We start from the raw sequence: 26492 nt of genomic DNA, 5'->3' as shown, positions 1-26492 counted from the left end.
TGTTCGGCCTCTGCGGACACTTTGACACAGTTATTCTTGGAAAGTGGGAGGTTAGAGTGGCATTCACTTAGCTATTCAAAACATCTTTAATAGTATACAGAGAAAAAAAAATCATCTATCTATCTTTCTATCTATCTATAGAAAGAAAGAAAGAAAGAAAGAAAGAAAGAAAGCACCTGAGTGTGACTGGAGCCACAAGGGGGGAAGAAGTGATGCCTCTACACAGTAAGTGCTTTATTTTGCAAGACCCAGGTCAGTTCCATACTGTGGTAATTCCGCTTGGCTTCACTTCGTATTAAATCTATAACGTCCATCAGTGTTCAGCTGACACTTTTCTCCAAAGGGAATTACAATGATTCAGTCATGTATCCAACTTGGCAATATTTACCAGAGTAAATGCAGGGTAAATTCTTTGCAGGGCAATACAGCAGGAGGGGGTATTTGAGCTCCTAAACGTCTGCAGCAGAAAGCGGTACCTTGAAACACCAGGATCCATGCTGCCCCTTGTGGTCGTAATAGACACATGCTTCTTTGAAGGCCGCTTCTTTTTTTCCCCCCATCGCAGACGTTGCCATGGAGATGTCGTCACGTTAATGCCGAAGTTCCCGGATGTGGAGTCTCCTCTATGGATGAAAACAGAGGTAGGTTACGTATAAAGAGCTTTATATAATTCTAGCTTTCAATCATATTAGTATTTGGCAATCTGTTTGTGAGGTCGCTACACAAAATCAATTTAATTAAACTTGTATAATTAGTTAAGTTCCCCAGTCTGCGCGTGGTTGCGCTTCTGCCGTGACGCCAAGCTTTGAACTGGTTAAATTAATAGTATTACACAATGTAAATGTTTCGTAGTGTCTCATCATGATGAAAACGAGTCATTTTATGTGATATAATGAGAAGCAAGAAAAAGACAGCAAAAAACATAAGGGCTCAGTGAAACTCGAATTCGCGCGGATTATTAGCACCGCGGAACCCAGTCAGTGTAAATGATGATGTCCATGACCTGGTAATTTATCAACACGACGGATGTAAAATGTATAGTAATCATATGCTCGAGGACTGTGGTTACAACTTGAAATAGTCTGTTTATTTATTTATTTTTTTTGGTGATGTCATATTTCAGCACGGTTGGGTTATTCAATAGCCGCAATCTGATCATCAACACAACAGCAGTGAAGCATCTTAAAAGTTTCTGGATTTGTTGCGCAGGTCCAACACAGGAAGGAACTATAATAAAGTAATAAACAGTTAGGAATTGGATAATGATTTTTATTTATAGCTGGGCGGATATATATGTGCTGTGGAGCCACACAGGATTGGGATTCAGTTTACAGATTTAGCATTGGTTTTAATAATAACATAATTTTCGCACCATATTATTGCAGTTCCAGCATTTCGCCTTTGGTTTTCAAGCAAGAAATGGAAAAGTACATGATCCACAGCCGAATGGTGTCACATTATAAAAAAGTGTTCTCTGCCAAAGGTAAGTCAGATGATATTGAAGAATCAGACTGTACAAACAAATAAAACATTGTATTTTCTATGAGATGTATGTCACTTTAGAGAAAAGCATCTGCTAAATGAATAAATGTAAACTGTTCTTAAAAATAATATACCTGTATGCTTCCAGTTATGAAATACTGCATGATGCTGCTTTCTGGGGGTCCATCTTTAACGTTGCTCTGCATTACTCGTGGATAGAAATAAACTCTGTATGGTGAAAGGTTAAGATTTGTAAACTTTCTGAAGGGTCATAATTTATTTCACTGTGGCCAGGAGATCTATTTATAAGCATTGAAGACAGAGCTGTCTGTCAGAGGTGTCTGTTTATATTTCAGAACTATGACATTCAAAGTGAAATATTTTCACAATGCTTTGAACTTGAGAGAAAACAAAATTTCTTTGAAGTATTTCAGTGTTAGAGGGGTGCGGTGGCGCAGTAGGTTGGACCGGGTCCTGCTCTCTAGTGGGTCTAGGGTTCGAGTCCCGCTTGGGGTGCCTTGTGACAGACTGGCGTCCCGTCCTGGGTGTGTCCCCTCCCCCTCCGGCCTTACGCCCTGTGTTGCCGGGTAGGCTCTGGTTTCCCGTGACCCCGTATAGGACAAGCGGTTCTGAAAATGTGTGTGTGTGTGTATTTCAGTGTTTTCAGAAACATAATCTGGCTCACCTAACAAGTAAGTAGTGTATCTAGCAGTGTAAGTCACCTTGGTGGATGAGATGTGTGGGCTGACAACACCACATAGAGTTCATTGGAATTCGCTTTGGAGAAAAGCGTCTGATATGTAAATTAATGTAATCTAACCTAAATGGAGTTTGCCACACATTTTTATGAAATTGCCCGTTGTGGTCAGGTTTTCTACTGCAGATGTAGCGACATGTGTTAGGATAAGGGTCTTGAGCTGGACTCTGGCCGTGAGCCACTCTAGACACTATTTACTTATTTATCAGATGCTTTTCTCCAAAGTGACTTCCAAAGAACTCTATGTAGTGTTATCAGCCCACACCCCTTATTCACCAAGGTGACTTACACTGCTAGATACACTATTTACACTGGGTCACTCATCCATACATCAGTGGAACACTCTCTCTCTCTGTCACTCACACACTATGGGGGGAACCTGAACAGCATGTTATCTTTGGACTGTGAGAGGAAACCGGAGCACCTGGAAGAAACCCAGGCAGACATGGGGAGAACATGCAAACTTACCACACTGACTGACTGAGGATCAAACCCATGTCCTCTTACACTATACAACAGGAGCTCTACTCGCTGTGCCGCTGTGCCACAGTGCCGCTGGCTAGAGTGAACACTTGGCTAAGTTCTAATGTGTTATAAAGTGTAGGAAAATGTGTTCTATGTCAGTTTAAATGGTATCTTATAATTATCACAGCTCTTTTCTTTTTCCATGTTCAGTACATTTCAGTATATAAATTGTGTACCGCGTTCTTTTTACCTTTTGAATTATAGCTGTTGGGCTGAGTTAGGACACAAACAAGCCGTTAATCAAAGTGTACAAAAATAAAGTGCTAACAAGCAAACCTTACAAAAGTGGACAGAATGCGAAGGGTAATCAGAAAAAACAGACCTGTTTGTGCACCCTATTTGCTGCAGAAATTTTGAGAAATACTGGTGCTGCACAATCTTTTATACTTACTGGTCTTCTTCCTTTGTCTGAAGAGACTGCATGCAATTCATATGTGTTAGTGCAGGGTAATGAATTGGGTTGTATGATGGTGCCCTGGCGTATAATTCACCTGCAGTCGGATTTGGTCTCGGGAGTTGTGGGTGGGTGTTCGGCCCAGTTTGCCTGTCCGAGGAGTATCTTTTCTCCTTCTCAGTAACTTAGCTGGTGGTGAAGTTTTGCTTGTTTTAGAAGTTATGGAAAAACCACCCAATGACTCGGGATTGTCTTGCGCAACAATTCCCTGATGCCTGCCTGTGTTGTGACAAGTGAGCAGTCTCGCAAATTTGGCAGTGTCCTTGATCGTGCTGATTCATTTATGGCTTTTCCAGAAGTTCTAAAGCCTTCGCAGCCCATACGGAAATCTCCCTCGCTGGGAACAGGAAAGTCTGCAGCTCGGTTAGTCGGTCTTAAAATTGCCACATCCTCACTTGTGTCTCAAGAGCAACTTGTTGCAGCTGAGAAGGCAGATTTTTCTCTTTTTTTCTGTAACTCAAACAAAGCCATCCTTTTTATGACAAGCAACAAACTTACACGATCGCACACCCACACTTAACTACTTGTTGACAAGCCACTCTTACTCCAACCCTAAAACAAAAAAGGGGTCTAAACCCAGAAGAAAGTGTTCCACCACCTTCCTAACTACACCACTTTTACGCTGTCTAAAGAAAAAAATTAACAAGCAGCAAGCAACCAATAATTGTGCAAGCAGTAAAAAAAGTGGTACAGATAAAGAAGGAAGCAAAAATATCACGATACCAACAAGAAGCTAAACAGAAACCCCAACAGAAGTATAAAAATCACACCACAACAGTTTGTTAATCCACAAGCACATTCCCCAATGACTTCCGGGAAGTTTTTTTTTTTTCCAGTATCTGGGATTCCCGCCTTTCCTGGTCCAGTGAATCGATTTTACCTGTACTTGACTGATGTTGTTGGACTCTTGTGAGTCCACTCCATGTCAGGGGGAGGGGAAAACCAAAAAAGAAAGTAAAATGGACACCCGCTGTGGACGTAACCGGCTGAACTTCGGCTGAACTTACAGGGTTATTGGTGTGCAGTTTAAAGTGTATTGCACCGGTACCTGGTGTCATGAACATTTTAGGCACAACTTTTCAAAGATATGAACGTTGTAGAGTTTATTTTTAACAGTATTTTCTTCATTTAAAAAAAAATGATATTGGCTGAAAATTACCTTGCATTTCTACTTGCTGCCACTAGTTGGTAGCAAAATGCATTCAGGAAGTTCTGTATGAAAACAATAGCTGTGACTATATGTTTTTTTCTCTGGTGTAATCCTGTGTTTTGAGTGTTATATAAATCTTAATACATGCTTTATTTGATCATGTTGAAAGCAATGCATGTGTTTATTTTTTCAGCTGCAGTGGACTCGACAGTGCCTAGAAGTGTATGCAGCAGTGTGAAATGTAGGTAGCATTGTTGTGTTTGTGAAATGGATAACCTGCTTTAACTGCAAAGTTTTCATTCAAAAATTAACGAACGTACAGTTTTTGAGCAAAATGGTACATGTAATGAAATTGTTGAGAATTGTGGTAATTTTATGGATTCTTGTCCGTTTAGTTTTATTTCAAAGCTTGCATAGCTCTGCCTGATTTAACCAGTTAGCTCCCTGCCTATGATGAATAAGATAGCTAACTTAATCAGATGAACTTTGTGCATGACTGGAACCAAAACCCTGAGCATGTGTACTCATGAGAACCATGACTGAAGAGCTTTGTAGAACATTATGTATCAGGTGTTTCCAACAGGTACTGGAGAATATTTTTGTGCCATAAGTTACTACTAAACATAGTAAAACTGCAATCTTGAGCAAAATCCTCAAATTGATAGTTATGGCATCTTTTAACAACATTGTATTTTCTCATAGAATATGTATGCATAATACTGTATATCAATAATGTATAATATTTATTTATTTATTTTATTTATGTTTTTTTTAAATGTAGACCGTGACCAGCAGCGAAAAGAGCAGTGCAAGGCGGATGTGGCCCAGTATAAAAGGCTTGTCCATTCAGTTCAGTCAGCGTACCAAAGAAGCAATACAGCTAACACCCAAACCTCCCCTACTAAAAGTGTAAAGGTAAATACCTCAGTCCTTTTTTTTGTGACTGTGCTACTTTGTGGAGCACGGTATTTTTGGCTAATGTGGCATACCCAAGGTTAACATAAGCATTATCTAAAATTCACAAATCATAAGGACTGGCCCACAATTTAAGCTTCCTGTTCTTTCTAAGCAGTTTCAGCATGGATTTCAATGGCGATCTATTCTGTCATACTAATTGCTACTTTACTGATCCCAGTTATAAGGATGGCTTTTTGTCCTCACGTCTGAGAAAAATTTGGCTAGATTTTCCCCTTTGCTACATCTGTTGCAATATATGTTGAAAAAGAAGTACAGTAAATAACTTTAGCACTGCAAATTGAATAATATTCATTCAGTCATTGTCACTAACCACTTTTAGTGTTGAGGGTTGCTGTGGTCATATATTAATGTAGGAAAAAATACCCGATAACTATTTTTTTTTCCTCATTCTCAGGGGTTTGGCACTACTCTACACTGTGTTGTGTATGTGCTCCAGACTTCATTGCTAATAATTTAATAAATACTTTTTGCTGGTATTTGCAGTGGGTTAAGACCAGGAAACGTTTTTCCAGATCCAACATGGCAGCCACATTTTTAAGTGTAACGCAGTGCTTTTGAGTTTAGTGAAAGTTCTGTATGTGGAAGAGAAACTCTGCAAAATTGTTTTCCAAGTTTGACACTGAATTATTAAATCATGTCATTCAGCCAAGCATCATTATTGCAAGCAATAAGGAAGTTCAAACAGTTTCAGAAAAATGAGTGAATGTCTCAGGCTTATGTACCTTAGCAGAGGTATGATTTTCTCATGTATAGATACCGGCATCCAATAATATTGCGATATTGTCATCGCAAGCCAATAGCAAACTAGCCAGCAGAATGTGATTGCGGAATTTGGCTCATTTTGACAATGTATTGCAAAAGTAGCTCTGGCATTTAAGAGAACAAAACAGGAAAATACTTTGGGCGTTCACAGGATAGAAAGGCACACCATGACCAAGTAAACGGATGTCATGCCCTCAATTTGGGACATTCGAAAAATCACTTCATAAACGGGTGTGGGAATGCATTGTATTTTTCTCGTATTTAAACTGTATAAAATGGGGTGTGCACTTAATGAAGATTTGCCCAACAATTTTTCTGGCTCAAACTGTGTCTTAAGAGAATGTTGAGTGTATCAGTCAAAATGTATGCATTATTACGGGATAAGAATATTATTACTGATGCTACTAATGTATTACTGATTCTTCATTCAGGGGCTTCTTTGCCAAATGAGTTTTTATTGTTGTGCTGTGCAAACAATAAGAAAATGATTAGCTGGTTCCTGGTTAGACTGGAGAGTCATTTCTAAGAAGATTAAGAAAATATATGATTAAAGATTCAAGATTCAAGAGGTTATTGTCATATGTACAGTAAACAGTTTGTTACACCATACAATTAAATTCTTACTCTGTGAATCCTCCCAGCAGCTTCAAATTCAAAATTCAAATTCAAATTTTATTTGTCACATACACAACCATACACAGTACAACGTGCAGCGAAATGCTTTATACAGCTGTCCGACATAACAGTTTAAAAAAACAAATAACAAGTACTAAAATGTAAAAAAGTGTATCAAATCTATTTATGCATATGTAAAAGAAAAATATATAAATATCTATAAATAGATGTGCAATGAATTATAAAAATTTGTGCAGCATAAGATGTAGTGCAATATGGTGCGCAACAACTTATGACATAAATTATAAAGACATAAGGAAAAAAGACACAAGACATAAATTACAAATTTACAAAATAAAATATGTGTTAAATGATGTAAAATGTGACCAAACACAATTTATGAGCTGCATATTATTTGAAGATGAAGCCAGATATTTTAGTCATGTTGATAAGTACATGGTCTTTAAGTGGACATTAGTTATGCTTATAATCTTACTTGGAGATAATTCGATTTTAGAAATCTTTTTTTTTTTTTTTTTGCCTTAAGAGAGTTGCAAAAGAAGAACAAAATATTCCATCGTAGTTTCTTCTAGAAGTATGCAGAAATTAATAGGTTGCATTAATACCTCTTCCAAGCTGAATGAATGCTGCTCTGATGTCTCATGGTAGAATAATTTGGTAAGATTAGACATCTTACTTCAACAAGTGTCACTATTTTCTTATCGCAAAATGTTTTATTTTCTTTCTAGGACAGAACATTTTCTGAAATGTCCATGAGGTCATTCTCCAATACCTCTTTCTTTTCCAAGCAAGCTGTGTGTCCTTTCCAGCAAAGCAAGCGAAATGGAAGACCATCAAGTCATTTCAAAGCTGACCTTAGCTATCAAAGTCCAAAATCCCAAAGGCAACCCTCTGTCCAGTCTAGTATCATATCTGGAAACCAGAAGTCCTTTCAGGATCCTGCTCAAAAAACCTACAGTGGTGATCTTCTTCAGAGGCATTCCCATCGCTTCACAGAGAGTAAACCCTTCAGTCCAAGGATGCTAAAATCTGGTAGTAAGTCTTACTTGTCCAAATATCGCTACTATCGTTCTCCTCAAAGGATGGTACCTCAGGAAAATGCTGCCAAGGTGACCCATCAGGATATGCATCACAGGAGGTAGGTTTTAAGACTTTTGAAAGGAGAACGATGGTTAATTTTGAAGATGTTACTTGATAAACCTGTAAGAGAAGATCCCTTTCAGGTCATTTGATTGTAGCATTCTTTCCAGACAACATATGAGATGTATGATTGTTTTTCTTTTTTTAAAACTCCCCCTATGTAGCACACATGTTAAAGTTAATGCTCTTGAGGATGAAAGGAATCTGCTTGGGGTAAGTTGTAATTTTTCAAACTCAGAGGCAAAAATGTAAAGATTACTGCAGCTACTACATAGTATTCTCACTCAATAAATTAAGTTCTGACATGCCCTTGTGAGAAGGAAGACCTGTGTTATATTCACATCCCAGTAATCTAATGGTACTGTAATAAAATAAAATAATAATTATTGCAGATTCTGGAGATGAAGGTGACTAAGAGTTGCAAATCCAATCAAAAGGCTGCAACTGCAACTTAATTTTTTTTTTTTTTATATTAAAGTAATGTTATTTAACCTCAGTTATTAAAATATTCTGTTTTATAGCTATGCAATTTACTGTGGGTAAACAAAAAAACACTTTTTTTTTGCTCTAGGAAAGTGCAGGGTTTGAACTTGGAAAGTTTGCTAGTGGAGTAACAAATTGTCAGGCATTGGGCACCCGAAAATATTAGCAATAATACTCAATTGAGGTTATAGATATTGAGGGGAACATTTGGACTTGCTTCATCACTTGTTTCTACTGCAACCTATAATCCCATTCACGGTGGTGGACAAATAAGGATAGCTCCTGAGACATTTTTATCCAAGTGCATAAAATAGTAAAAATGCCACACTGTACATCTAGAAATATTGACTGGCTGGGTATCTATATCTTCCATAGTTTAGGGGCCCTCTTGAGTTTACCATGAAAATTGTATCTATTTACTCATTACTGCAAGACAGCCTGCATGTAAAGTCTGGATAAAGTTTTATGCAGCTACTCGTGTGATGTACATTGGTTCATGTGGTGGCATGAAACTAACTGTACTTGAGGATCACACGTCTGCGTCTATGTTTCTCCTTCTGCTAATGTAATGGACACATTGTATTTCCTATGAGATGTATGTTGTTTTAGAGAAAATCGTCTGCTAAATGAATAAATGTAAATGTGACTATAGAAACTGTTAATTATAATTAATTGATTCTAATTAAATTGATATTTATTTTTTTATTTTCCTTTGTTTTTGCTTCATTTTTTTTTTCTGAAACAGAAATGTAATGAGCCTGAAAAACCCGTGATTTTAAACTTGACAGAGCTAAAGACTCACTGCAAAAAAAAGATGAACTGGAGAACATTGAATCATTTTGACTCTTCTTCCTGGTAAGTTGGAATACTACTAATATTGTACCTCTACTGCACGATGCTTATACTTTTCCATTATGATTATTTATTATCAAGGTGATGTCTTTGTCTAAGATGATTTACAAAGTCAGGCTTGTACAATGCAATAGTGCTTGCAAGACTGCAGGGTAGCAGTCATATAATGATTATTCATTTTTACCTGATGTTTGGACCTGATGGCTGCTCTGTGACACCAACTCACCCACTACTTCAGCAGCTTAAACACCAAACTATGACACCAGTTCTACGTTGCCTTGATGAGCAGAAAACTATCTCCACAGATTCTTTGTAACACACAAGCATGTTCAGGAGAGGTGGACTGCCACTGATGCTTGGGCCCTCAGTTTGATTATTCTCTATTTCTTCCTGGTTGGGAGTTTTTTCTTGTTTGTTTTCTTCTCTTCATCTGCTAATTGACTTACATGGTTAAAGTTTAGTATATCACACTTTCTTTTTCATTGAAAAGTCTAAGATGAAGTGCTGTCCTGCAGAAAAAAATAGAATCAACCTATAAAAACAATAGTTAACAAGATCTGTGTTATTAAATTACAGATATAATTGAATGAAAGCACAGAGAAATAAATGTGTTAAGACTGATATGAGAAAGTGTAGAAGCTAGGCAGTCCTAAGGTTTCCTAAGACGAGGTGGGTCATGGAATGGTGACAAAGTCAGGACACTGGGAACAGAGTACAGAGGAAATGTGATGAATGAAGAGGATGTTCCACTATCACACCAAGCTTCTTCAGTGGGTAAAGGTAAAGGTGGGGAGGCAATGCTTTCTAGTGCAACTTTTTGAGGAAGACCTGCATGAAAGGAGGAGCAGAAAACAGGAAGACGATATCAGAGTTGAAAAGGTGACATTCAAGTATTGGTCATTCATCCAGATTAAGATGAACAGGACATAATTTTCTGACTTGAGACATAGCAGTTGAACGATAAAAGGCAGTAAGGTGAAAATTTTGGCACAAACAGTATGAAGGTGAGGTGAGAAAAGATACAAATCAGAAAGGGAGGAAAGAAGAGGTCCTAGTACAGATCCCTGAGGTATACCTCTGGAGAGGACATGCAGAGACGACAGTACTGTAAGACACTGAATGATTTGGTAAAAAGATGGGTTTTTCAGCCTGGGACAGCAACTACCATAGTGGTTAGTGCTGTTGCCTTGCAATGGAAACATGCAGGTTTCAGTTCCACTGCCTACTTGTTATGTTTTTTCCAGTCTACATGATCATTTTATTTCCAGGACTAGTGGAATAAAACAGCGTAAGAAAGCTAGTCGATTTTGCTCTGTTGGGATACCATACACGTTAATACTAAACAAATCAATTAAGGAAACGAAAAGCTTATGCAGTTAAAAAATAATACATATTTCAGCCAGTAGTTTTTAAAGAAAACAAGTCACTCATGTGTAGCAGCTACTGTTGCTGTGCTGACTGCTATAAGGACAGTGTCATGAAAGTTAAAGTGTTAAAAGTTTTATGTAACTGTTTCTGTATTTTATGTCTATGGAAAGTTTCATCGTAACCCTGTTACATGGGGAATGGGTGTACTTTTAAATTTAATTTTGCCTCAGTAGCCTATATAATGGGCCAAATATACAAAGCATCTAAAATTATTTCTCGCTTTTCTTTTAGGGAAGAGGAGATTATATACCTTAAATTTGTTTTGGATGTTACAAATGACATCTTATCCAGGGGAATGTATTCTAACAGGTATTTAATTTTACTACCTTTTGGTCAGATTTTGTAACCTTTTCACATTCGTAAATATCGAAGTGGCATGACCTTGATCTCATTTTATAAATAGTGTCCAAAGATGATATAGTTAGATGATATGATTTAAAATGTATTTAAAATAAAATGCAGAAATATAATAAGAAATATATCAGCGTTGCTGTTCCTGCAGTGAGCCACCTCTGTATCAGATTATTAAGGAAAGTGAAAAAATGTGAACCTGCAGATGTACGAATACCTGTGTATATACAGGCAGTCCCCAGGTTACAAAGGTCCAACTTACATACAACCCGTAGTTACGAACCACCCCCTTACTGACCGGAAGTTTTTTTTTTTTTTTTTTCCTCACCCATAAGCGACAATCAGATGAAAACTTAATAATTACACATACACTGTCTGAAACTGCTTGTCCCAAGCAGGGTCGCGGCGAACCGGAACTTAACCCGGCAACACAGGGCGTAAAGCTGGAGAGGGAGGGGACACACCCAAGACGGGGCGCCGGCCCATTGCAAGGCACCCCAAGCAGGACTCGAACCCCAGACCCACCAGACAGCGAGCAAGCCCACTGCTCCACCATGCCCCCCTACTTAATAATTAAGCTTATTGTATTAAAAATTCGAGTTACTGTGCATACAATGGTTAGTAATAACAAACGGGCGCTACTCTGCAACGCTCATCAAAACATTACGTGTCTACAGTGGCTCGTTGGCTCATGGGTGGGGCGCGTGAGCCCAAGGTCGTACAGACTTCCTTCTTTTCAGTCAGACCATGTTGCTGTTAACAGTGTCTTGTGTTACTGTATTTAGCTCTAACTTTGGCACCGAAGCATAAATATGATGCACGTGATGGTGATGCATCAAAGAAAAGTGAAGCGATCACAATTGAAACTAAAGTGGAAAGATTAAAGAGAATGTTGAAATGCCAGTGAACAATGGAAAAGCGAACATTGAAGTTTCTTTAATGTTTTGCAGGCACACACACACACACACACACACACACACACACACACACACACACACACACACACACTGTCCCTCTCTCTTTGTGGAATCTCACTCCAGAACCCTTCCCCCCCACATTCTCAAGCTTACCTTGTTTTGCTTTTCAAGTCGTGTCCCTCATTGTTCCCCAGTCCCGGAACCCATTCGTAATTTGTGGACTGCCTTTATATACTAACACAGATATCTGATAAAATCACACTAGATACCCACCTTACCTAAGTGTTCTGACTTACATACAAAACCGACTGAAAGACAGACTGAGGAACGGAAGTCGTTTACAATCCGGGGACTTCCTGTACAATATGAGTTTCCTGTAATCAGAGTTTCTTATCACAAGGCAATTTTACAACATTAATTGAAATGTAAGATATGTAACCGAAAGTCAACATTTTCTACACTCTGACATTCTGTTCTGCAGGGTGTTTGACCATGTATTCGATCATCACGTGGAAATGAATAAACATCGGCTAAGTAAAGCAAGTATTCATTTTATGAATTACATATTAAAGAATTCAGTTTGCATACATATTGATAAAATTAAATAACTGTGTTGACCATTTTAACTGAACAAAAAATTGCATCCTTTTTTTTCCACAAAACAGGACAAAATGCACCAGATTTTGGAGGTTCTACATGGTGATCTTGAACGTCCTATGAATTTGTTAATCTCCCCTTCAGAGCCTGAAGATAAAGAAAAAAATTTCCCACTTTTGGATGTCCTCCACTGCAAGCAAACAGTTTCTAAAATCAAAAAGGATGACCTTTGTACTGATGTTGTTCTGGAAAAAGTCAATGGGGGACTACAGGATGTTCAGAACAGTCGGGTTTCCCAAGTGGCACCAGATCTCCACTCCGAGAACAGTAACTTATCTCAATGTGGTGAACGTAGAGCAAACACCACAAAAGACACTGAAACAGTACAGAACAATGAATATGATTACATCAAATATTTTAATGTGGTTGATAGAGAAAATCAAGATAATATGGAAAAATTGCGAAATAACTTTGCAAGTTCCTTATTTTTGTCTTGAGGGCCTGGTACCTTTTAGATGATATGGGAAGATAAGTCGGAGCCCTTTTGCTCTTATTTCCTTAATGTATGGTTCTTCACATTTTAAAAGCAAACAAATGGTATTCAAGACTTTTATTTTTATATCTGACTTTTTTGGAAAGCACTTTGAAGACTAAGTTCTGAAAAAATATGAAAAGACTAGCCACAAACAATATTTTTTTAATTTTATGAAATATGTTGGTATTTAACCTGTCCTTCCCAAAACTACCTTTAACTTTGGTTTTTAATTAATTTTAAGTGAAATTTTTAATTCAGGAACTCACTAGTTATTAATGTCAGGATTAGATACCAAAACCCTACTGCTAACCACACCAATGTTTATGCTGTGACTGGTACTGTTTTAGCTAAACAGTTGGGAAATAAAAATATTGTTACTTCAGTATAAATTTGTTGAAACGACATGTTACAGCACGAGAACATTCCTTAAACAGGAATAAGTCTTGCATTATTTTTTTTCGGGTAACTGAAAAATTGCCATGAAATTTGCACTCCGCTGGTGAATATTAATAATACAGTGTAAAGAAACTTAAGGAAAAATATTTCTCTATAATCAGTAAAGTAATGTTATTAATAATGTAATAATATTAGTGTCATGGTCTTGTATGTTTTCAGTCATGTTTGAATAAACTTGTCAGTCCTGGTAACAGATCGACATTTTTCTTCAAAATAAAAATGAACTTTATTGTCATTCCACCTATAGGTTAGTTACACATACAAGAGGACGAAATTTTGTTTCTCCTGGACCTCCGTGCCACATAGCACATACAGTGCAGTGTGTTACAAAAAGATGAGTGCAGTACACACTGGTGACAATATACACAACATACACAGACAATATACACAATACTTGAAAAGTTTTACATATAATATACAGTGCAAAAAAGGACGTGTAGGACATCTATACAGTACAGGACATGTAATTTATATAAGATGATACAGAGAACAGCTTCTTTTGGCATTTGGACATTCGTGTTACAGGTGGATTATCAGAAATGATATAGCTATGGATAAAGGCCGATAGATGCCTTCAAGGAAGTGCCAAGTAAGAAGCTACATTTATTAACGTAAATTAAGGGAAAACAAAATTTGCAAACGATGGAAAATAAATCAGGAGGAAAACTGAAAAATAATGGCAAGTAATGAGGCTAATGAGTGGAACCGTTTAAGTTTAGGTACACAGAGGTAACTATACAAATGAAATGACAGAAGACTGAAATGAAACAAGTGTTCACAGTCAATCTGTGGTAAATGCAGGGTACATATGCCTCTTGGCAGTGTTTCATGCCAGTCTTTCCACAAGGTGCAATAAACAAGGTGGCGATGTTTCCACGGGGACTGAATATGTCATTCTGTGCAATCCTGATCTTGTTGTTCTGTGGTCTGTCCATCCATGTGTATCTGGTGAACCCACGGCAAGGAGTGTGTCCAGGAGCAGAACAGTGTGGTCATAGTACATGCATTACTGACAACAAAAACTGAAAGCCTGCAGTATATCTGGTAATTATGTAACAATGAGTACCGTTGATAAATAAAATCATACATAAATAAATAATGCATTGACATACACAAATGTACCAGTTATTCAAATTATATTCATTATTCATACTAAATGGGAAAAAATCTGCATAGTTATGTCAAAACCTCTTCTAACAGAAGTGTTAAACAAAAAGGTGTGTAAAATGAAGGTAATGAACTGAAAGGTAATTTAGGCTCACATTCTTGTACTGTTGTTTGCCATTATGACATTATTATTTTTTTCCATTCAGACCAAGGTTCAAAAATGATTGAAACACTTTTTTTTAGTCTTACACAAATGTCTTCAGTGTTGAGGAAAGATGGGACCGGGTAGATGTAGTAGTCTTCCTTTTTTGAGATACTTTCTCAAACAGTTCTTTAACTTTATTTCTGAAATTCTTTCCAACTATTACATAGAGAATAGGATTCAAAACACTATTGCTTAAAGCAAGATAGGTGAACACCTGATTGCTTATTTCCAAGGTGTTCTCTACGTCACATCCTCGTAATACGTTGACGCGAAGAAGGATGTGAAGGAACGTTACCAAGTGAAATGGTGTCCAACATAACACAAATGCAAACAGAACCGATAACACCAGGAAAGTGGCCTTCTTTTCTGTGTTCACTGTATTTAACTTCTCCAGCGTTTGGTTTCTTAAGGCCTGGATGATCTTGCACGTGCAGTAGGAGATAATTGACATTGGTATAACGAACCCAATTATAATGAGCAAGATATCACAAGTGAGTTCTACATCAAAGCTTGGATATTTTAAATAGCATGCGTTCACATCATAATCCAAATAATACTCCACCGTCCTAAATTTCAGAACTGGGATGCTCATGATGATACCAAATCCCCAAATGGCCAAGCAACTGAGCTTGGCGTAGAGGGTGCGCCGCATCCTGCCAATTGACATCGTGTGTACCAGTGCAATATATCGATCAGCACTCACCAAAACCAAGAAGTAGATACTGCAGTACACATTAATAATAATGCCCGCGTTGACAAGGCGGCACATTACTGTACCAAACTGCCAATTAAAGCCATGAGCTATGTTTATAGCCCAGAAAGGAAGACAAGCAAGCAGGACCAAGTCAGCAGCAGCTAGGTTACTTAGGTAGAGTTCAGCTACAGTACATGACTTTTTGTGCAGAATGAAGACAGCCAAAACAAAAACATTCCCAGAAATTCCAAGTATACAAATGATCATCATGTACACCGGCTGCATGGTATACAACCACTCCCAGCCTTCAGATGAAGAGCAGTTGCTGGTGTTTGAGTAAGTCCTCACAGGAGGTGTGGATGTAGTTGGCATGAAGTCTGAGGCCATGATCTCTGTGCTGTTGAAGATCATTTGGAAGCTGTCAAGAAATATTTAAATTTAAAATAATATTCTGAGAACAAAAAAGCAAACATGAAAATATCAGGTGTCAGTATAAAAAAAAAACATAACCTTAAAATTTGTAGTTAAGGAACATACAGCAAAGTGAAGTTGTCAGTGTTAAAAAGCAATATATTAATACTCAGTTTTCCCTGTAGTTCATGGCTATTCTGCCCTGTCTTGCAAATTTTGTCTCTGTCTGAATATCTCCAAAGAATAGAAAATTACAGTGTAGTAGTAAAAGAATACAGGCATCCTTCAATTTACATACTCTCTTTTTCAGAAAATTTCGTATTACAGCATTTAGCTTTTGATTTCCAATTTCCAATTTTCAATTTGAATTTCATTTTTTTTTTTCAATATACAAAAAATTAGGATAAGAAAAATGTATTCAAAGCATGTCCAAAAAAAAAATTTTGTGAGTGAAGCAGAAATTCAGTATTGGTCTGTAGTTGGAGTATCTGTATCCTGATCTCTCTGTCTGTTGGTGTATAAGGAATGTAAGAGCCTGTCAGGCATATTGGCTGTGTTTGGGATTGTATGTTAACAGAGACAGCAGAGTAATTAACAGGAAAAATTTAGCTGACAGATTTTCAGATGCATTTGACAGCACTGAGCAGTTTTACAAAGTTGTTCACAATAAATGCATTGTTCTTGGTGGATCCCCACCCAGTTTATTACTCATCTTATGGGAAAATGATTCAATAAAAAGAAGAGTTGGAATTACTCTGTAGCAGTAACTGGCCTTGGATTTTTCCACAGCAACAAAAAACTTCCCTGGAAGTTGCCACAAGGCACCACAAGCAGGACTTGAACCCCAGACCCACCACATGGCAGACCCCAGCTAAACCTGCTGTGCTACTGTGCTCCCTCCTTCAAAGAACAGCACTTGCTAAATGAATGAATGTCAGTGCAAATGTGTTTTATATTATGCTGAAATCATGGGTCGACAGTTCTACAGATGTTTTACAGTATTCTAGTGATATTTTGGAAAATTTGTTTGGTGTGTTAGGATGGGCTCGGAATGCATCATTCTTTTTACTATTTAAAATGATGGGAAATAAGCTTTCAGTACCCAAAATTTTGATATCCATACCATTTTCAGGAAAAGATAAATTTTGTAAATGAAAAGACGCCTGTATAAATTAATTAATTAGCCTGTCCTTCTTGATGATGAGCCTCTAAAAAATAACATATTTTATGTTTGGTCTTTTCCTCTTATTTGTTACTTGTATTTTATGTTGAAATATTTTGTGTTTCAGAAAAACGAACAAAGAATTCCTCAAATTTTATGCATTGGACTACCAGGGTAGAACTGTAATCAACAATATAAACAAACATGATGCAGACGTTTTGCCCTATTGGTTATGGCTCATATTTTCTTTTCTGCTGTTTATATTTGGCTGCTGTTTTTCCCCAAAACAACTTTAAAGCCATCTACAACTGTTTATCCATTTCCACAAGTGGGTAATTTTTACTAGAACAGTTTAAGGTAACTATCTTGCTCTAGGTTATTACAGCAGTAGGTGCCATTCAAACCAGCAACCTTGAGATACCAAGGCATCCACTTTAACAACAACACTATCACATACATTTTGTTATAGTTCATAAACCTTAACAGACAATTTAATGTACTGGGCTAAATTATGATGTAATTTCTTAGTTCCTTATTGGCAACACAGCAAATGTTACACATGTTTATAGGATAAATCAGTAATTAGTACTGAACAGCACTGAGACAATATATATTTTTATTTTCAAAACTTTTAAATTACTTTTACTTTTAACTGAAATTTACAATATTTAAAAGTGTATTTACCTCTTATGACCATATCCAACAATTTTACGGAATACAACTCGCAAGCAAGTCAAAGGATACGTATATTTTTAAGCTTTTATAGACATTGACTTTGAAAATAAATAAATAAATGAATTGACTAAGAATGAAAAGAACTGCAGTCTTAAGTATGTCTTTGCCCTTCTCAGTATTGTTCAGACTTTGAAGGCAGTTATATCTGGATGTGGCCCAGTTTTGATAACCTAAATGCTTGAGGACTGGAGCCAGTTTGCAGATTTACTGTTTTCTACAGATGACTGCTGACTTCACTGATTAGATTTAATTCCGGAGAGGCAACGTCTGTCCCTCCTGCTTCTAAAAATAATACCTTTAACCATGAGATCATGGCATCTGCAACAATTTGATCATTTGTGGTTCTTGTTGGTGCTATCATATGTACCAAAACAAACCTTAAGTTCTGAATATTAAACATATGATTGCCCGAAACAAATGACTTGTTTAAAGAACAACAATGTTTCTCAAAAGAAACAACCATATGCCATATGCTTTGTAGAGGAATACACTTTTGAATCACCTATGACAGCTGTATGACTTTAGCCATTATAAAGGATTGCATATTTATCTTTCTGAGTATTGCATCAGGGTTGAAACAATACACAAACCACAACGTACATGACATGCCTAATGATATGCAATACCAAATTTTCAGTAAAAATGTATTTATTGTATATTTTACCTTTATTATTATTATTATTATTATTTTTAAATCTGAGCCCTTCATTTTTCTAAATGATTCAGCAAAATTCATAACAAGCAACATAAGAAGCTTCCCTCTTGTATTTTACCTGCTTGGACTTTCAAAGCAGCACTTCAAGCAACCTTGAAAAAAAACACTAAATTTTGTTAAAAAGAACCTTTGACATTTTGAAGACGATAAAAAAGGGAACCTCTATGCTCTTGAAGGATTTTATTAAACTGGAATATTTTTTTATCATATAAATAAGTCTTCATACCTTCCTTGATGAGTTTTCACAATGCGTAATTCAACTCGTGCTGTGTGAACTCCCAAGTGAGCAGGCATCGAATGCTGCATGTATAACACACGCAGACACCCTTTATGGAGGAAAAAACCAACCATTAACATGACGTCATGTCCCTGTTCCTCCCTCTCCTTTTTCTTCTCAGTATTTTTAGTATATGTCAAATGCAGCCCAAGGTTTTCCCATTAAAAGACAAAAACTGTAACGGCAACTCTGCCCCCAGCTGATGATTCGCATAACTTTTAATCAGACACTTGGATGAACATCTGAGCTGTTTATATGGAAAGATGTAAACTAATGCCTGTCAGCATCACATTGAGCTGACACTTTTCTCCAAAGGCTCCGGTTCCCCGCGACCCCGTCTGGGACAAGCAGTTCAGAAAATGTGTGTGTGTGTGTGTGTGTGTGTGTGTGTGTGTGTGTGTGTGTGTGTGTGTGTATGTACAGTACTGTGCAAAAGTCTTAGGGACGTAGATGATTTACAAAAATATTTGTTTTACACAGTTAATTAATGTCTTCTGCATTAGTGTCAGTGGGGAAGAGCATATTTTAGATTTCCAAACATTCCTTTTGCAAAAAGTTACAATATTACAGTAAGGGTTTTGTATGTTGTTAAAAAAAGAAAGTATACACACACACACACACACACACACACACACACACACACATACACACAAACACAGTCTGAAAGCACTTATCCCAAGCGGGGTCGCGGCGAACCGGAGCTTAACCCAGCAACACAGGGCGCAAGGCTGGAGGGGGAGGGGACACACCCAGGACAGGATGCCAGTCCATCACAAGGCACCCCAAACAGGACTTGAACCCCAGACCCACCAGGACAAGCAGTTCTTGACGATGGATGGTTACTAAACTTTGTAGGAAGTTTATTAATTAAGAGCATTATTTTTGGAAGCATTCTCACTTTACAGCTTTTTTCCCCCAAGTGCCTAGAAATTTTGCACAGTACTGTACATATATACACACATACATATCTGAAACCGCTTGTCCCATACAGGGTCACGGGGAGCCGGAGCCTAACCCAGCCACAAAGGGCGAAGGGTTGGAGGAGGTGGGGAAACACCCAGGATGGGACGCCAGTCCGTTGCAAGGCACCCCAAGCGGGACTCAAACCCCAGACCCACCAGAGAGCAGGACTCGGTCCAACTACTGCACCACCGCACCCCCCTTTGTATATATAAATTATAAAATATTAATATAGTAATATTAATAATAATATGAAAATAATATAGATAATAAATGATATGATATTAATATTAAATAGAAGACATACTGTATATATCTTTTCTCCTAATGTAACGCACAGATTGTATTTTCTCTAATATGTACGTCACTTCGGAGAAAAGCATCTGCTAAATGAAAAATAGTAAATGTAAATATACACCTGAGAATTTAACTGGAAAAATTTAGGGTGAGTACGTTGCTCAGATGTACTACAATAGCAGGTGTGAATTGAACCTGGGAATAATTTTGTAAGACATCACCTCAAACCACTGTGTTATCCAGTCACTTGTCAGTACTATCATATACAAAATTATTTCAAAATTTAAACATTTTTAAAAGACAAGTTTGCCTCCAAACCACAAAGGACAGACCACATTTCCTTACTTCTCAAAGAAATCAAGTTACAGCACTGAATTTTTACTGATGTTATATGTTGTAACAATGACAGCATTAATGTATTGCTTTAGTGCAGTTTGTGTTTTATTTGTGAACCACATATAATTTTCCCTAAACAATAATCTGGCTATGTCTTCAGATACAGGCGGAGCTGCATGGTTTAATCTATGAAATATTTTCCTTCTTTGTTTTACATGGCAACTGGATTTGACCTTGGGTTTAAAAAAAATGCTAATGAAAATTAAATGATAAATACATATGTTTACAAAATGGGAAATAATCAGCACAGTTATAACTGTTTTATTTACACTAAAATGTCCTACAGCAAAATTAAAAGCCCAAAACCTCAGGATCTATTAAAAACATTTTTCGCATAGCTATACTCTGCCAAGTAAAGTTTTAATGGACTGCTTATTTATAAATTGAGCTATAATATATTTTAACACTTACTTCGCATATGAGATGCCAGCGTGCTTCTGGTAGCAACAGCTGGTTTTCTTCATGTCCAATGGGGTGATGTGGGGGTGAGTGTTTGAGTGTTCTGTAGGAAAACAAATTCAACTGCCAAAGAACTGTGGTGACAAAGTCTGGAGAAAATTAACCCTCGGCACATCTGGACTTCTACAGTTTCCAATAAGAGATCCTTTTAGGCCTTAAACTAAACACAATAATCCATTTGGTGTAAATATCTGTTCCGGTTAACAGTCTGATATAGAGGGAAACAATAAATGATTTCTTTAATTTTTTTTTATATGAAGATAAAGCTCATTTGGTGAATTAGATTAAGGAAAGAGAGCTCTTTACAAAGACTTTCCGTGAGTTTTGTGTGTACTCTGCCTTGAGAGCCTTGGCTCAGATGGTGAAAAATATTTATCCAAAGCAAAAGCAAATGACCATCTGTCAGCTGCGAATTAAAACGTTTTTTATTTGTCCACTTTACTGCAAACTGAACGAGTTAAAAGGTTCATACTATGTGATTTTGAAAGGGCTAAGAGTATTTTCCGCGACATTAAAAGATGATCCACTGTAAATCATTCATGTGAGGACGCTCATAACGAAAGCAAAATAAAACACTTACTTTCATTAAAACCGTCATGACGTCAAAGTTCAACATTATTCCTGTATGCTTTTTGCATCTTGAATATTTGTACATTTCAAATAATATTTGCGGTTGTCATGGAAACCTTGAGTCTGACTGCAGTCTTTCCTTCCATTGCAAAATGCGTGCATCATATTTTCCAAGGTATAACTCAGAGCAGGAATCTGTTTAGACAACAATTAAGTATCTTGAAGTTACACCTGACGTCAGGTATAACCTGTTTCTGAATCTGAGGAGCACAACCTCCCACTAAGAAAAAAGGTTAAGGGATAAGATATAAAAGATGCAGAGAGAAAATTGTACCATAATTAAATTTTCCTTACCAGAGTGAAAAGTGGTCATGGGGTGGTTGTTTCAAAATGGACTAAGGAATGTGAAAGGGCTTCGAGGTTTTGGGAGGAGCGCTAGGACTTCATGGCTGCAGTTACTTAGTGACGCTTGGTCTAAGGCCTACCATTGAGTGAGGGAGCTTCTGTTGATCTTGACATGTGGTTCAGGGACCAGTGCAATTTTTTGTGATGATTTGTTACACCTATATAATGAGTAAGGCAAGCAAACAAACTGAGAGCTCATTACGTTTAGGGATGTGAGTGGATCGATACAGATGGGCGAGAGTGCTCAATCAATATTTCCATGTACTGCCATTGAAATTGGCCTTGAGACAGCGATGTTCTCTCGGTTAATGGTTAATGGAAGAGGGGATTCCAAGGTGGAGAAGTACCCCTTTCTCCACTACTTGGCCTAGGGCTCCATGCCAGTAACCATTCCTGGGGAGCAGTGAGGAGCTCTGTTATCATCCTCTAGAAGGAACAGGGAAATCTATGAGTAATAATTAATATGTTTCAAATTTGATTGAGCCAGTACAGGAATAAAAGGTGTGTTAAAGAGACATGAGCTAAGAGGCAGTTAGTAGTAATGCTTAATGCAAATGCCTTTGGACCCCCAAAGTCACGGGTTCAAGTTGCACCTCCAGCAGTAGTACTGGTGAGCAAAGTACTTACTGTGATATTACCCCAGTGTATAAATGGGTAAATAACTGTAAGTACCTTAATGCTGTAAGTTGCTTTAGAGAAAAGTGTCAGCTAAATGAATAAATGTGCATGACTGTTAAAATGTTGTGGTCCAGTGATTAATTTTTACATTCATAATGACATCATGAACATGTCATAATATATAACATGACAGGTCGTGACAGCTATCAGAACTCTTGACCTGGTACGAAATACAATATCGTAAAAAAAATTATAACAAGGTGCAACAAGAATTTGTCATTTTTAATACAAGTTTTCATGTCATGTTATAGGAACATAGGAACAGAAAGATAATATCAAAACAAAGCCATGCAATGAAGGGCCTTGGTAGAAGGGGCTGCATAAATATACTGTATTCATTTATTAAATACATTTTATTTATCTATGCATTGCATTTATTTTCTCATGTCTTATTATTTCTTAAATCTATTTTTTGAAATGTATCTGTGTTATATAAATAAATAAATTTAATTATTGTTAGACAAAGTAATGATGGATTTACATGCCAAAGTTTTAAAAAATCTTTTTTTTTTTTAAATTTTATTTTAACTTCAGAGATTTTTCTTGTTGAACCCACTTCATCTCTTTTTCCAGTGTTTTTCACTGAACTGTTTTGCAGTCTGAACACTAACCACAAGTTAAACTGCAAGGCTTTGCTTTTGCCCTCTAGAAAACACTTATGGCAAATGTGGATGGTTCTTCCATTATGATGGAAAAAATGTCTTTTGCTCAGAAGAAATGACGTTGTAACTTGGCACTGGAAACAAGGATATAAAACTCCCACATAGAAACCAAGATGTAACAAAAACATTTAATTTAGGTTGCGGGTGTGTAACTGTCTGAAAACAAATTATTTTTATTAACCTAGCACTGTTTTCAATGTGAAAAACTGCAGAAATCAGACAAGTGACATAATCCGTAATTTATTGTTTAACAGAAATTTCAGCATTAAAATGTCTACTTTGATTTAACCATATTTAAAAATGCAACTAGTGCAGGCCCATGAATGTTAAAGTGATGCCTGACAACCAGACACTGATTTTTTTTTTTTTTTTTTTTTTAAAATCATATCTTTGCACTTATGAAGTCAGGAGAATGAACACAAGGATGGATTTGTGACGGACCACACTATGTACAATACCATGTACTAAATGATGAAGGAAGAAAAATAACTGTAACTGAAAGGAGATATTATGTTCTTATTGATACAATTTATTAAAAAAGTACTGTATTAGAGGGGTGCGGTGGCGCAGTGGGTTGGACCGCAGTCCTGCTGTCCGGTGGGTCTGGGGTTCGAGTCCCGCTTGGGGTACCTTGCGACGGACTGGCGTCCCGTCCTGGGTGTGTCCCCTTCCCCCTCAGGCCTTACGCCCTGTGTTGCCGGGTAGGCTCCGGTTCCCCGTGACCCCGTATGGGACAAGCGGTTCTGAAAATGTGTGTGTGTGTGTGTGTACTGTATTAGACTAAATAAATACATCTTCATATTTATTTTGTATAAAGTAAAACATGTGTAATGAAACTTCAGTCAAATGGCAAATTACATACTGAATATTTAAATGTGTTTTATTACAGGTAGTAAACAAAATAAAGAAATAAAACCTCTGAAAAACTGCTGAAAATCGAAGAAACTTTATTACAAAGGCAGTTTAACAACTAAATCACATTAAATTGAATACAAAGCGAATTGGACAGAACAAGGAAAAAATATTAGAACAGGGTCAAAAACTCACCAGCAGAAACAGATGGATACGCAACAGGATATTTACTGTAACCACAAAATACTGGGCTCAAATTACTACACAATCAAATATATACTCTGTGGCCCCGGCTCTGGAATAACTGCATACTGCGGGGTTATTTATAAAAGGGCTGCCTTTAAAAAACTGAGAAAACACACAGCTTGAAGTAATGAGCACTAAGATTGCAGCCCTGAGCTGTGATTTTATCAAAATACTATGTTCTATATCTGTATCATCTTTTAACATTTATCTTATATCCAGATGGGTTTTTCTTTGGGTAAAACCAAAAAATGCCATTAAGCAACATTGTCAGGTTCCACTTTTAAATATCATGATGGTTTTATAATGCTGTGGGTAGTCATTTTTTGTGAATAATATTTATTTTTTATGGGTAAATAATAATGGATAATAAATGGATAACAGCATACAAATCTAACATTTTTAACCCAACAACTTGCCTTGGACAAATGCATCAGCTAAATAATGGTTAACCAATGGACTGGAATCTCATCCAGAGTGACCCACCCCCACCCCCACCCCCACCCACCCAAACCATGTACACAGCGGTTCCTGGATAGGAACCACCGCCACCACAACCCTGACTTAAAAGTGGCATTTTCGCTCACAAAGCAGTTTTTTCATATCCATAAATGTAATTTGGACAATCTTCACAAAAGACATGGGAGAACAGCATCTTATCATTTTGAGAGTTTCAGCAAGTAACAGCCATTGATTTACGTAAATCAGTGGGTTGGACTGCAGTCCTGCTGTCCAGTGGGTCTGGGGTTCAAGTCCCGCTTGGGGTACCTTGCGACGGACTGGCGTCCCGTCCTGGGTGTGTCCCCTCCCCCCTTGGCCCTACGCCCTGTGTTGCCGGGTAGGCTCCGGTTCCCCGTTACCCTGTGAGGGACAAGCGGTTCCGACAACTAAAAGAGCAGTTGTTGTTATTATGATTATTGTTATTGTTGTGGCTGTTGTTTTACTGTAGGGATGGTGTACTGTTCTTTGAAGGTCTCATTTAATGGTCTGTAAACACAGGGCTCATTTGTTTTTTTCTTTTTTTTGACCAGGGACAGTTGGTGGTGTAGTAATTAGAGCTGCTTTAAACCCAAAGGTTGCAGGTCTGAATCCCACCACCTGCTATACTTTAGCAAAGTACTACTCTAAATTGCTCTAGTGAGCGTAAGTTTCTTTGGAGAAAAATGTCAGCTAAATGAATAAATGCAAGATTCATAATTTTCTGTCATCTGTCCATGCAACATTTTTTCAAATAGGCTTGGTCATACAAGGTCAGTCTGGCTCTTTTTCGTCTCTTTTTCAGCGAGTCAGCCCTATGTTTACAGACGACAAAAACACCCTCCCAAAAGTCAAACATGTTGGAGGTTCTTTATGCTGTGGGGTTGCTTGGCTACCTCTGGTACTGGGGGCTTCAGATGTTTCCATGGAATCATGAAATATTAGGACTGCCAAGAAATTTTTAAGCAAAATGTCTAATCCACTGTTTTGAAACTGGGTCTCAGCTGAAGGTGTTGGGCCCTCTAGCAGGATAATGACCCAAAACATTAATTCTAAACACCAAGGAATGATGTAGAAAGCTAACTCATACTTAAAAGAAGCATTTTGAGGACATTTTAATTTGAAAAGTCTGGGCGGCTAAATAATGTTTCCGGGGTACCAAAAATTTTGTCCAAGCTCTTTTTTTTTCCAACAGAAAAACATTAAGCTGATGCTTTTTGCCAAAGCAACTCACCCATTTATACAGGTGGGTAATTTTACTGAAGCAACTTGGAGTAAGTACCCTTCTCAAGGGAATTACAGCCAGAGGTGGGAATCAAACCTGTGACCTTCATGTTTAAAGGTAACAACTCTAACTACTGCGCAACCAGCCATCCCAAGCTTTGAGGTGTTTTTTCATTTATCTGTTTTAGTTTTACTTGGACGATTACACTAATAAAGCAAAGAGTACATTTTTTCTGTTTCTCTTTAAGAGATACAGTAAAAATCACTTGGGTGCCAATAAATTTGAACACAACTGCACACCCAGCAGACAGTTGGCGCGTGCGGTCGCAGGCCCAAAGGAATGTGCTAGTGTCCATAGTGCCAGCTCACAGCCGGATGTGAGCGAGCACTAATTTATGTGGGTGAACAAAGAATGGTAACAAGAGAGCGATTTAGAAGTACTACGATCTGTTTTAATGCA

At 37.4% G+C, this 26492-nt stretch overlaps 2 protein-coding genes across 3 annotated transcripts; one reads left to right on the top strand and one right to left on the bottom strand.

Moving 5' to 3' along the window:
• Window positions 1-584: 584 nt before the first annotated feature.
• Window positions 585-13723, top strand: spata7 (spermatogenesis associated 7). Its single transcript, XM_018734671.2, has 10 exons — window positions 585-641; window positions 1386-1483; window positions 4562-4609; window positions 5150-5283; window positions 7473-7882; window positions 8049-8097; window positions 9113-9222; window positions 10879-10956; window positions 12397-12454; window positions 12581-13723. Exons 2-10 carry the CDS (start codon window positions 1420-1422, stop codon window positions 13007-13009), a joined length of 1380 nt encoding a protein of 459 aa, XP_018590187.2. The 5' UTR covers window positions 585-641; window positions 1386-1419; the 3' UTR covers window positions 13010-13723.
• A 1007-nt stretch (window positions 13724-14730) lies between these two features.
• LOC108923788 (B2 bradykinin receptor-like) lies at window positions 14731-20915 on the bottom strand. Of its 2 annotated transcripts, none has more exons than XM_018734744.1 (3): window positions 20874-20915; window positions 18759-18858; window positions 14731-15927 (listed from the first exon to the last, which is right to left on the bottom strand). In XM_018734744.1, the coding sequence occupies exons 1-3, from the start codon at window positions 20878-20880 to the stop codon at window positions 14856-14858; spliced, it is 1179 nt and encodes a 392-aa protein (XP_018590260.1). In that variant the 5' UTR covers window positions 20881-20915; the 3' UTR covers window positions 14731-14855. The 2 variants fall into 2 exon arrangements, with proteins under 2 accessions (XP_018590260.1, XP_018590261.1); XM_018734745.1 differs by lacking the exon at window positions 20874-20915 and adding an exon at window positions 18591-18624 and having other exon boundaries at window positions 18759-18820.
• Between the last annotated feature and the right edge of the window lie 5577 nt (window positions 20916-26492).

This window comes from Scleropages formosus, chromosome 3, assembly GCF_900964775.1.
Source record: "Scleropages formosus chromosome 3, fSclFor1.1, whole genome shotgun sequence".
NCBI lineage: Eukaryota > Metazoa > Chordata > Actinopteri > Osteoglossiformes > Osteoglossidae > Scleropages > Scleropages formosus.
Note: the sequence above shows the minus strand (reverse complement) of the source record. Positions and strands in the feature narration are given on the sequence as shown.